At 51.9% G+C, this 13,452-nt stretch overlaps 1 protein-coding gene across 3 annotated transcripts in view; it reads left to right on the forward strand.

Moving 5' to 3' along the window:
• Nucleotides 1–3,967, forward strand: part of PLK5 (polo-like kinase 5) — an 8,612-nt gene extending 4,645 nt beyond the window's left edge. For all 3 annotated transcript variants that reach the window (XM_014540125.1, XM_005866701.2, XM_014540126.1), the window contains exons 12-15: nt 625–781; nt 1,878–2,007; nt 2,097–2,207; nt 3,531–3,967. In XM_014540125.1, coding sequence (XP_014395611.1) covers nt 625–781; nt 1,878–2,007; nt 2,097–2,207; nt 3,531–3,716 — 584 coding nt within the window. In that variant the 3' untranslated portion in view covers nt 3,717–3,967. The remainder of the gene's footprint in view (nt 1–624; nt 782–1,877; nt 2,008–2,096; nt 2,208–3,530) is intronic.
• The last annotated feature ends 9,485 nt before the right edge of the window (nt 3,968–13,452 follow it).

Genomic DNA, 13,452 nt, shown 5'->3' on the forward strand with positions numbered 1-13,452 from the left:
ATATATATATATTCCAAAGAAGAGGGGAGAGAAAGAGAGAGAGAGAGAAAGAATCATCAATTGGCTGCCTCCTGCACGCCCCCTACTGGGGATCGAGCCCGCAACCCAGGTATGTGCCCTGACTGGGAATTGAACCGTGACCTCCTGGTTCACAGGTCGACGCTCAACCACTGAGCCACGCTGGCCAAGCTGGAGCCAACTTTACTTTCAGTTTTAAATGAACAGTAAAAGAGAATTCGAGGTAACTTTTCAGAGACGCTACCAAGACAGCACGGAACTTTGTCTGCCCTTGGCGACTGGATGTCCCATTTCCCCCGTAACGACTCTTTCCTCCCCCAGGATCCAATACAGGGCCCCACATGGCACTGAGCAATGTTTATTTTTAAGACAAATATTTTAATCAAGTAAAGTAAAGCCTTACGGTATTTGGGGCATTGCAGGCGTTTCAGAATCACTCATCCCCAGAGGCGGTGGGTGTTCCCCGCGTCCCAGTCCTCCCCCCACAAAGGCAAGAGCTGGTTTTTTATTTTTTGGACGTTTCTCAACATCTCCGGGGTGTCTGCGGTCCCTCCGCCCAGGCCCCACCAGCACCTCCCACTCAGTTCACCTCGCCTTTGTGCCCAGTCACGCAGGACCCCCCGAGAGAGCAGTGGCCCGTCCTCTGGGCCCCCAAGTGGGTGGATTATTCCAGCAAGTACGGCTTCGGCTACCAGCTGTTGGACGGGAGCAGCGGTGTCTTGTTTCGGGATGGCACCCACATGGCCCTGCGTCCCCCCGGGGGGTAAGCCATGGGGCTCCTGTCCCCTTGGGGGGCCAGGTTCTCCCCCTGCCTTTCTGCATCCATTCCTCAAGTATGTGAGTACCTACTGTGTACACCGGCAGGGACTCGCTGCCTGCTAGGGAAGAACGACGGTAAACAAATGGATAAGTCGATTTCAGGTAGCACTTTTCTGAAGGAAATGACTGGGTGAGGTGACAGATTGGGGGTGGCTCATGCCAGCATGCTTGTGAGGGGCTTTCTGAAGAGGTGACATCCGGGTAGGACGGATGGTGCAATGGAGCCTTTGGGACCAGCATTTGAGGTACAGGGAACAGCATGTGTGACCCAGCAGAGTGGGTGTCAGGAACAGTGGGGGCTCCACAGTGAGTGAGGGGGAGATGGGGGGATGCGAAGTCAGCGGCCTGGGAGGCCACTGCTGGGGTTGGGGCAGGAAGCAGGGACCCGCCTCACACTTTTTTAAAAAAAATATATTTTATTGATTTTTTACAGAGAGGAAGGGAGAGGGAGAGGGATACAGAGTTAGAAACATCGATGAGAGAGAAACATCGATTCAGCTGCCTCTTGCACGCCCCCCACTGGGGATGTGCCCGCAACCCAGGCACATGCCCTTGACTGGAATCGAACCTGGGACCCTTCAATCTGAAGGCCGATGCTCTATCCGCTGAGCCAAACCAGTCAGAGCCCGCCTCTCACTTTTGACAAGACCTCTGGCGGCAGGGACACAGGGGACCAGCAGGGAGGTGGTGGACTGGTCGGCTGGGCCATGGCAGTGACTTGGCCGGGAGGTGGCAGAGCCGAGATGCGAGGGAGCTGGGATCTCGACTGAGCTGGCAGACAGGGAGGACGGAGCAGCCCCTGGGCGAGACGGGAAGATGGCAGGAGGGTGTGTGGGGGGGCCAATCGGGATCTCAGTGGACAGGCTGCATCCATGGTTCCAGAGTCTGGAGTTGAGAAGGGGCTGGGGCCGGACCCACAGAGAGGGGTGGTCCGTGTGGCACTGAGTTTCAAAGCCACCATCCAAGGGGGCGTGGCTGGGTGGGGATGTGTCCCCGGACAGAGGCCGGGACCGCTGACACCCCCTGTGCCCCACCCTCAGCCAGGTCAGCTACATGCCTGACCGAGGGAAGCTGGAAGTGTTTGCCCTGAGGGATGTGCCCAGCTCACTGGGTGCCAAGCTGGCTGTCCTGCGACTCTTTGCTGGCTACATGCAGCAGCGGCTTCGAGAGGTGAGGGCTGGGAGGCCAGTGGGCCGGGGGGCGCAGTGGGACTGGCAGGTGGAGAGGCCTAAGACCCTCGTGGCTGGGTCTGTCCTCAGGAAGAGGGCCTGCCTGCGCCCACCCAGTCTGCCAGCCCCGGCCTCTGCCTGCTGCGCTTCCTTGCATCCCAGCAGGCCCTGCTGCTGCTCTTCAGCGACGGCACAGTGCAGGTGAGCGCGGGCCCTTCTCTCCAGGAGCCCCGGGGTGGGGGGCAGCAGGTGGGGGCGGCCTGTCCCCTGGACCGCGCTGGCTGTCCCAATGCACACTGTTCGGGGGCTCCAGGAAACAGCTGGCTCCTGCAGGGGGAGCAAAGTATTGGCTCCTGAGTGCAAAAACTGCAAGATTGAAAAAAAATGTGTTAAAAAAAGAAAAGGAAGAAAAGAAGATGTGTTTAAGTAACGGCAAAATGGAATTTGGGTCATCTTCGTGAGCGGTTACATTGAGCAGCTGTCAAATGTCATTTCCCTCCTGGCCGGCTGGCTCAGCGGGTTCGGGAGTCGTCCTGTGCACCAGTTTCCACCCCCCATCCCAGCCTGTACGGGAGGCAACCAGTTGATGTTTGTCTCTCACATCTATGTTTCTCTCACTCTCTCTCTCTCTCCCCCCTCTCTCTCTAAAGAAAAGGGGAAACCATATCCTTGGGTGAGGATTTTTTAAAAAGTCATTTCCTTGGAAAAAACTTTTTAAAACTATTTTTTAAATTGATTTCAGAGAGGAAGGGAGGGAGGGAGAGAGAAACATCAGTGATGAGAGAGAATCATCAATCTGCTGCCTCCTGCGTGCCCCCCACTGGGCATTGAACCCACATTGATTCACGTGCCCTGACCAGAATCGAACCACGACCTTCCTGGTTCATAGGTTGACGCTACGCTCAACCGCTGAGCTGCCCTGGCTGAGCGGAAAATCATTTTTAGGTTGAGCTTTCCCTGAGCAGTCCTGGCGACGTGCTGGCCCACTTGCTCATGCGTTCATTGGTTGATCCTTGCATGACCAGGGATTGAGCCTGCAACCTCGGTGCATCAGGACAATGATCTCACCAACCGAGCTACTCGTTCAGGGCTCATTATTATTATTTTTAAAGTATTTTTTAAAAATTTACAGCAGTAAAAACAACCCTAGCTGTCCAGACTAGAGTGTGGGTAATGCCCTGAGCTGGGCTGGGCCTCCGGTAGCGAGAATGGCCTTCATGGCTCCGCAGAACACTTGGGGAAACTGGTCGTTGGACTGGGGCTCCCCAGGTCACAGGATTGAGAACGGAGGTCTCCCTGGGTGACCGAGGGCAGGGAGGTCCTATCTGAACTCAGTTTCCTCGTCTGTACATAAAACTCTGGGCTCCCAACTCTGTGCGTTCCTCGGAGTGGGGCAGCCGCTGAGACCCAGGTCAGGGGGCTTTCAGTCTCTGATCCACTTTTCTTCTCTCTGGGGGGCGGGGCACACCTGGGGCAGCCCCGGGGGCACCCTCCTCTCCTTGACCTCGGCTCTTACTTTGGCAGGTCAGCTGCAGGGGAGACCAGGTTCACCTGGTGCTGAATCGGGGGCCTGAAGAGTTGCTGCTCATGGTCTGGGAACGGGGCCAGGTTGGCGCCTCTTACACGCTGGGGATCCTGCAGAGCCACGGCTGTCCCCCCGCCGCTCGCCAGTACCTGCATCGCGCTCTCTGCATGCTGCGGAGCATCTAGCACCCCCGGGGGGCAGAGGGGGCCTCTGCATGTTGATGCCAGGGACCCAGGCTCCATTTTTGTTTCTGTTCCTCCAGAGGGGATGGCCTTGGGGGCAGCTGGGGATGCTGGCAGGTGCCTGGGAGGTGGGGAGTCTTTGCCTCATGGTATGACTGTTCAACCCAGACTTTTGTTCAGCTTTGTTCTTTTTTTTTCATTAAAGAAAACTTGCTCTGGCCGATGTGGCTCAGTGGTTGAGCATTGACCCATGAATCAGGAGGTCAGGGTTCAATTCCCCATCAGGGCACATGCTGGGGTTGCTGACTCGATCCCCAGTAGGGGGCAGTGCAGGAGGCAGCCAATCAATGATTCTCTCTCAGCACGTTTCTCTTTCTTCCTCTCTCTGAAATCAATAAAAATATATTAAAAGGAAAATGAGACTGGCCCCTGTAGCCTGCTGTCTGACTCTCCTTGGGGCAGTTTGAGGAGCCTCAGGGAGGCAGTACTCAGACCCAGCGTGATCCGAGCCCACTGTTCGTGTGGCAGACAGGTGGGCCAGAATGTCACCCACCCGGAAGTTAGGACCTGAGAGGTGTTCTAAAATGACCAAAAATAGCCCTAGCCAGTTTGGCTCAGTGGATAGAGCAGTGGTCGGCAAACTCATTAGTCAACAGAGCCAAATATCAATAGTGCAACGATTGAAATTTCTTTTGAGAGCCAAATTTTTTAAACTTAAACTATATAGGTAGGTACATTGTTATTAACTTAATTAGGGTACTCCTAAGGCTTAGGAAGAGCCACACTCAAGGGGCTAAAGAGCCGCATGTGACTCCAGTGTGGGGCGTGCAGGAGGCAACCGATCAATGATTCTCTCTCATCACTGATGTCCCTATCTCTCTCTCCCTCTCCATTCCTCTCTGAAATCAATAAAAAAATATTTTTTAAAAAACAAAATGACCAAAAATCTAAAATATAGGACATTTGCTTCATGGACAGGCCGTGAGAAAATGGATGTTGGGGACTGGAAAGATGGTGACCCATGAGGCACAGCTGTCACCTGCGGTAACTTAGCTTTGGGGCGAGGTGCTTCCTGGAGAGGGTCCTGGTTTTTTTTTGTGTTTTTTTTCTTTCTTTCTATCCATTGACATACATTTATGTTCCTGTAGAAAAGAATTAAACCATCAGTGCGTCCTGGCTTTCCCCTCAACCATGTGCCTGGAGGTATTTCTCCATTTGCATGTAAAGGTTCCCCTTACTTCTTTTAATGGAAGGAGGGGCTGAAGAACAGCTGACATTTCGGGACGAGGAAATGGAGGGAACTGGTGGGATCGGTCAGGGGAGGTCAAATGCCTTGGTGTGGCCAGCCGTGGGAAGAGGAGCTGTTCTGCTTAAAAGTGGGGGTAGAAACTGGAGGATTCCCTGGAGAACCTGGGATGAACCGGGTGTGGGTGGGAGAGGAGCCAGCAGAAGGGAGAGGCAACGCCGGGCGGGGCATCATGACCTTTCTCTCTTTTTAAATTACTATTAATGTGCAAATCACATGGCACGCGGTTATTTTAATGTGTACAACGTGGTGGCAATGCGTGCATTCACGGTGCGGTGGGACCACCACCTCTAATTCCAAAACATTTCTATCACCTCGGAACACCCCCCCTCCCCCAGCCCCTGACAACCACTAATCCGCTCTCTGTCTCTGGGGGTTTCACATGAATGGAATCCACACACTCGGTGGCCTTTTGTGTCTGGCTTCTCTCGGTGGGCATCGTGGGCTCAAGGCCCATCCACGTTGTGGCGAGCGCTGGTGCTTCACTCCTTGTACGGCTGAGTAACATTCCAGCGTGTTTAATTTATTTGTTCATCTGTTGATGGCATCGTGTTACGAATGACAGAAACCACCCTCCTAATTGTTTTTTTTTAAATATATTTGATTTTTTACAGAGAGGAGGGGAGAGGGATAGAGAGTTAGAAACATCGATGAGAGAGAAACATCGATCAGCTGCCTCTTGCACGCCCCCTACTGGGGATGTGCCCGTAACCAAGGTACATGCCCTTGACCGGAATCAAACCTGGGACCCTTGAGTCCGCAGGCCAATGCTCTATCCGCTGAGCCAAACCAGTTAGGGCCCTCCTAATTGTTTTGAGCAACATAAAGGATTGGCTTTTGACACTGAAATGTTCAGAAGAAGGAATGGTTGCAGGCAAGGCTGGAAGGTGGGCTCAGATGAGTAAGGCCTTACCCCGGCCTCTCTCTTCCTGTCCCTCACTTTTCCTCCATCTCTTGCTCTACTATCCTGTGTTTTGGCTCTTGTAGCACAGTGACAAAGACGACCCCTGGCACGGGCTGCCATGCTCTCCAGCAAACCCAGTGGACAAGCAACCACCTCCACACTTTCTCCATGTTGAAACTTATCGGCCAGGCCTTGGTCACATGTTCTCCCCCAAGACTCCTGGACCTAGAGTGGGGTGTGGCCGGGGGCGTGGATGCCGACATCCCATCATCATCTTGGTTTGCGGTGGTGAGTTTCTTCTTTTTTTTAAAGATTGCTTTGTGGTGTGAAACACTATTTGTCCTTTCCTTCCTTCTTTTTAAAAAATATATTTTATTGATTTTTTTTACAGAGAGGATGGGAGAGGGATAGAGAGTTAGAAACATCGATGAGAGAGAAACATCGATCAGCTGCCTCCTGCACACCCCCTACGGAGGATGTACCCGCAACCAAGGTACATGCCCTTGACCGGAATCAAACCTGGGACCCTTCAGTCTGCAGGCCAACGCTCTATCCACTGAGCCAAACCGGTTAGGGCTGTGGTGTGTTTTGATTTATTTATTTTTTAAAATGTATTTTATTGATTTTTTACAGAGAGGAAGGGAGAGGGATAGAGAGTTAGAAACATCGATGAGAGAGAAACATCGATCAGCTGCCTCCTGCACACTCCCCACTGGGGATGTGCCCACAACCAAGGTACATGCCCTTGACCGGAATCGAACCTGGGACCCTTGAGTCCGCAGGCCGATGCTCTATCCACTGAGCCAAACCGGTTAGGGCCTGTGGTGTGTTTCGAATCAACAGATGGTCTTTTGTGTGAAAATGCCACCACGGTGGGCAGCCTCCAGGGTGGCCCTGTCTGCTTCCTTGTGCAGTCCCCTCCACGCTGAGTTGGGCTGCCTGTGGAACCCATAGGATTTCAGCAGTGAGTCTGTGACTTCTGAGACTAACTAGGTCATACAAGATGGGAGGCTTCCAGCCCTCTCTCTCTCGGACCACTTACTCTGTGGGGAGCCAGTTGCCACGCTGTGCGGACATGCAAGGAGCTCCGTGGAGGGGCCCACGTGGAGAGGCGCGGAGCCCGTCACCAGCAGCAACACGAGGGAGCCGTCCTGGAAGCGACTCCTCCAGGCCCAGCCAGGCCGTCCGGTGAGGCAGCCCTGGCTGACATCCTGGCCGCAACCTCATGAAAGACCCTGAGCCAGAACCACTGAGCCAAATTACTTCTGAATTCCTGACCCACACACGTTATGAAAATAAAATGTGTTTCTTGTTGTTTCAAGTCACTTTGTTTTGGGGTGACTCGTTACCCAGCAATGGGGTACTAATGCGCTTGCCCAAACAGGCAGATGACCCAGCCCCATTTCTGCCCAAAACATTGGTTTCAGGGGAGAAAATGACAAAACATCGTCAGCAATTTAACCGCCTGTCTTGCAAAATGACCTACCTAGGGTGTTTGTTCCCATCTGTTCGTGGGCGTAGGAACAGCAACAATCTGTGAGAATCGCCCACAACGACGGTTTATAAACCAACCACAGAATATATTAATTTTGAAACCTCCCAGGCTGACTCTTATTTCTAGGTATGAGAACGTCAAGAGATGGCAAAATGCCCACGATGCCCTCTTCAGAGAGGGGAACTGTGCACCTCCAAGTCAAGCTGTTAGTTTTGGGGGCTTACAAAGGTTGGAGCCTCAAGATATGGCAATGAATCCCAACTCCAGAACCCCTTTTTTTTTTTTTTTTTTGGAAGGAATCCAGGGAAGGCATTTTAACTCTGAAGAATGAGGAACAAACTTGCCTTAATTTAATTCTACCTTTACCCCCGCCCTCCCTCTGAAGCTTCGGCTGAACCCTGTCTCTGGACCATCTCCTCATTGGCCCGTGGGAGCATGTGACACAGATGCCTCCTCGAATCACCAACAAGCCAGGCGAGGCCAAGGCGGCAGCATCCTGGGCGGCTTTTGGGCTGCTGCCATAGCAACCTGGTGTGATGTCACAAAGCCTCGCAGGGCCAGGTCCTGCCTGCGGGCATCTGCTTCCCCATCTGCTCTAAGCCCCGGAACTCGCCTGGGAACTGAGGGCTTTCCTCTCTCGGTTTAACAGATGAGGAACCTGAGGCACGTGGGTTGCCTCAAGATATAAGCTGCTGGGAGAAAAGGCAGGTGGATGTAGGTATGTCAACCTGGCCCCCCCGGCCCCCCGAGTTTTTAAAATCCTGATGACTCCAAGGAACTACGCCAAGAGAAACAAGTCCAAAGGTCACATAACATAAGATTCCGTTTATGTAGCGTGTTTGAAATGACAACAGATGAGAGGTTGCCAGGGGATTAGAGATGGGAGGGGCTGAGGTTGTAACAGGGCAGCTGGAGGGGTCCTTGTGGTGGTGGATACAGGAACCTATTCAGTTGATACAACTGTAGACAATACACACACACACACACACACACACACACGAGAGAGAGAGAGAGAGAGAGAGAGAGAGAGAGAGAGAGAGAGGAGAGAGCAAGTAAAACTGGGAAATCAGAAATCTGGATAAAGTAGGTGATGGGATCCATGTCAACATCCTGGTGGAGATATTGATTTCATTTTGCAAAATGCAGCCTTATTGGGGAAGACTGAGCAAAGTGTACAATGGAATCTCTGCATTATTTCTTACAACTTCAGGGGAATCCACAATGATCTCAATAAAAATGTCAATGAAAACATTCTGTTTAGCCTGGTCAGTGTGGCTCAGGTGGTTGAGCGTTGTCCATGCACCGAGAGATCGCAGGTTGGATCCTGGTCAGGAGGCAGCTGATCAATGTTTCTCTCTCATCTATGTTTCTATCTATCTCTCCTTCTCCCTTCCTCTCTCTGAAATCAATAAAAACATATTTTTTAAAAATTCTGTTTGCTGGTTCCTCAATAAAGCTAAATGTAAATTACCATATGACCCAGCAATTCCACTCCTAGATATATACCCAAGAGAATTTACAATAGGTGTTTAAAAACAATTGTGGCCCTGGCTGGTTTGGCTCAGTGGACAGAGCGTCGGCCTGCGGACTGAAGAGTTCCGGGTTCGATTCCGTTCAAGGGCACATGCCTGGGTTGAGATTTGATCCCCAGTGGGAGGCATGCAGGATGCAGCCAATTGATGATTCTCTCTCATCATTGATGTTTCTATCTTTTCTCCCTCTCCCTTCCTCTCTGAAATCAATAAAAATATATATTTTTAAAAAAACACCAAAACACAATAGTGTGCTCCAGCATTCAGAGTAGCCCTGTTCAAATAGCCCAAAGTGGAAACAACCTAAATCTCTAACAATGGATGACCAATAAGCAGAATGTGCTCCACCTGCCCAATACATTGTCATTCAGCCATGCAAATGATGAAGCACTGACATTCCCTACAACTTGGATTGTCTTTGAAAAATATGACACTCAGTGAGAGAAGCCAGACTCAAAAGGCCACAGAGTGTGTGATTTCATGTCTGTGACATGTCCCAGAGAAGGGAAATGGATGTGACTGCTAGTGGGGACAGGGTCTCTTTTTGGGGTGATGGAATGTTCTGGAATGAGATAGAAGTGATGGTTGCATAATGTGAACCTACGTAATGCCACTGAATTACACTTTAAGAAGATTAAAATGGTAGATTTTACCTTGTGTGAATTTTACCACAATTACAAAAACCCTGCTGCCCACATCTCACCCTAGACTGATTAGGGCAGATCCACGGGCTCCGGCCTCAGGAGTTTCTAAAGTCCCTCACCTGTCCTGAGGGACCACTGGGTTAGATCACACAGACAAGAACACAGGAACCGAATGCCAGGGGGCACATGTGTAGGTGGAATGTGAAACAAACCAGCTGTAAATAATAGCACAATACAACCAAGGCCATATAAATGCCGACCCGATTCTTGCTATTAAGAAATTGATGTTGCCCTGGCTGGTGTGGCTCAGTTGGTTGGAGCGTTGTCCCGTACACCAAAAGGTGACAGGTTCCATTCCAGGTCAGGGCACATACCTAGGTTGCGAACTCAATTCCCAGTTGGGGTGGGTATGGGAGGCAACCGATCGATGTTTCTCCCTCTCTCTCTCTCACTCTCTCCCCCCCCCTAAAATCAATAAAAAATATCCTCAGGTGATAATTTTTTAAAAGAGAAAGTAATGTTGTAAGTCAAATCACTATGCTGCACACCTACCAGTAAATTTATAAAGTGCTGAATGTCGATTATATTTCAATAAAACCGGGGAAAAAGAAATTAGCGTTAAGCGTTTTAAGTCTCATCATGACACTGTGGCTATGGGATTTACTAAGCGTCTTTGTAGAGAAATGCAGTTGCTGCTGCGGAGCAATGGAGGGTGGGTGGGGAGCAGACGGAGGTGAACAGCTGAGACTTGTTGACACAAATGGTGCCTAATGCCCCAGCTGTTCAGGGCTCCACGGCTGCTGTGAGCAGGTTGTCATGTGCAGCCCCCGCCACAAGGTGGCAGCAGAGTACCGGCTAGTTCGGGGGTCCATGCTGGCGGCTTGTGGCGCCCACTTAGAGAGAGTGTGGGGGAGGGGTGCGCAGCGACAAACGTGCTTGGGGGCTTTTGGCTTCTTTCGGGGCTGCTGCCCCAGATAAAACCCACTTCTGGCTGTGGTACCGATCCAGACGCTCAATCCAGATCAATCAATGAACCAGAATGACGTCTAGTCCACGTTAGCAACCTCCCCTCCCCTGTGCCCCAGGTCCCATTAGCTTGGTCCTCCTCCACCTGCCAGGGCAGAATTCAGGGAGCACAGAGGGGGGCTCAAGCTTATACTTCCCCCTGCAAATCACTGGATGACTCTCTCCCCGCCCTCCACTCCTCATAATAACCGATTTAGCAAAAATACCGACACCCTGTTCAATCTGAATTTCAGATAAATAACCCATCTCTGTTAGGGAGAAGGGTGTCCCATGCAATATTTGAGATAAACTTATACGGAAAAAAAAGAAAGATTCATTTATCTAAAACTCCACTTAATTGGGTGTCTTGTGTCCTCTAGAATGAACTGCTTCCGCTCTGCCACTGGGAGTTCTGTTAGTGGCTCCTGTCCCTCAGACCGTTGGAGGGCCGGACTATAGTTTAAAAAAAAACTATGAACAAATTCCTATGCACACAGCGGCGGCAAAAACACCCGGCGGGCTGGATAAATGTTTTCGGAGGGCCGCATGTGGCCCGAGGGCCGTAGTTTGAGGACCCCTGTCCCAGGCCCTCTCCCGCCCCCGCCATTGTGCCCACTTCCTTTGGGACCCTGATTTGAGCTCCAGCCTCCACTTCCTTCCCAAGAACTCTCTACTACTCCCCTCCCCCCGCCCCAGGCCCCTAACCCTAGCCCCCAGGGGCTGCCCTTTCTCTTTGTGATCTCCACAGCCTCACCTCCCGCCACCTCCACCCCCCTCAGTCTGGCTGTGGCCTGACCTCACCCCAGATCACCTGGGGCCACTGCAGCCCTGTCCAGCTTCACCACTGAACTGTGGGCCGGGCCAGGTTAAGCAACGCTTCCCACCTGTATCGTCTCCCGTGACTGCCAGAGCAAATAGCCACGAAGTGGGCATCTTAAAACAATTGGCACTTTTCCTCTCAAGGTACCGGAGGTCAGAAGCCCCAAATCAAGGTGTGGCAGGGCCCTGCTCCCGCCCCAGGCTCCAGGGGAGGGTCCTTCCTGCCTCTTCTGGCTTCGGGGGAGGGATCTGGGCCTCCCTTGGCCTGTGACCTCACCCCCCCAGCCTCTGCCTTGTCGTCCTCCCCACACAGTGTCCGAGTTAGAAATCTCCTGCTACATCTGCATGTCTGTCTCTCCTCTTCTGCCCCTTACAAGGATACTCGTCATTGGACGTAGGACCACCCCAATCCAGAATGACCTCATCTCAAGAGCCTTACCAGCCTCTGCCTTGTCGTCCTCCCCACACGGTGTCCGAGTCAGAAATCTCCCGCTACATCTGCATGTCTGTCTCTCTTCTGCCCCTTACAAGGATACTCGTCATTGGACTTAGGGCCACCCCAATCCAGAATGACCTCATCTCAAGAGCCTTAATTATATATCCACAAGGACCCTTCCTCCAAATAAGGTCCCGATCACAGGTCTGGGGGATAAATCTTTACGGCTTGACCCCCTGAGCCTCACCAAAGCCGGGAGTGTGGACGTGGGATCACCTGGTTTTACAGATGGGGAATCCCAGACAGGGCTGGGCTGGCCCCCCGCACGTGTGTGGCTTTTCCTGATCCCACCCCATGCCCGAGGCCCCGAGCAGGATTCAGCCCTCCAGGTGCTTCCACGCAGCCAGAGGGTCTGATGTGATGACACGGGGTTCACTGTCCTTGGGGTTCCCTGTCCACCTGTGGTTTTCTCAGCGTCTCTTGGTGTTGCCCCTCCTGACCTGTGTCGCAAGCCCCTTGTTTCCTCTTGGAAGCCCTCCAGGCTGCTCTCGCTTGCCTAGTGGGCTGTCCCCCAGACCTCTCATTGCCCACTCCTCAGGCCAGCAGCCAGCGGAGACCTTGTCCTCAGAGCCCCTCCCTGTCACCGAGTTCCCCACCCACCCTTCCTTCACTCCAGAGCTTCCTTCCTTCCTTTGGAAGTTGGGTGGTGCCCAACTACTGACGGTCCACCCCTGGCCACCCCAGTCCTCGCCTCCATGCCAACTGGCCCCAGAAGTGTGTCTGGTGGCCGAATGGGCCAGGTCCCAACTAGACTTAAGGTGAGTGGGGGACACCTGTGGCTCATCACTCGGATATCCTTTTGGGATGGGAGGTATTAGGACCCAGGAGGCAGATTCCCAGACCTCAGCATCCCCATCTGCACAGAGACAGGTGGATCCTGTCTAGGGGGGACTGGGGGCCCAACCACACCACAGAGCTGGGAAGGTGCCCCAAGAAGGGAGCCTGGCACTGCCACTTCCACAGCGGCCATCACTGACCCCACGGTTGGCCAGCCCCAGTCTCAGGGAAGGGGGGCCTGGCAGGACCAACAGATCTCATGTTCTCGTCTGGAACAGGCAGAGCCTGGCTTGCAGTAGAACCTAGAATGGGGTACCCCAAATTCCTTTATCTGGAAGATGGAAGGTGAGGAGCTGGGTCTGAGGGTCCCTCCCACAACCCAACCTCTCCACGCCCACCGGCCCCACACCACGCCAAGGGCTCGCACGTCATAAAAAGACTTTATTAAGAAGGCTTTGGAGTCAAAAAATAAAACTCTTGATACAATTTTCTGAACCCTTAAGTCAGCTCAGCAAATATATAATCAGTAATTTAGCTGCGTAAGATTAAAGGTCCGTTACTTTAAAATAAAATATATTTTAGTTCTTAAAATTTATTCCATAAAGTACATACATATTTCCCTATAAATTTGCTACATATACACAAGAGGTAAAAAGTAAAAGTAAAAAAAAAAAAAAACAATTAAAAAAATTTAAAAAACGGACAACATAAACCACAGCAGAAGAGGATTAATAATTAAAAATAAAAAAGTTAGAAATTTC

This window comes from Myotis brandtii, unplaced genomic scaffold (genome assembly GCF_000412655.1).
Source record: "Myotis brandtii unplaced genomic scaffold, ASM41265v1 scaffold236, whole genome shotgun sequence".
NCBI lineage: Eukaryota > Metazoa > Chordata > Mammalia > Chiroptera > Vespertilionidae > Myotis > Myotis brandtii.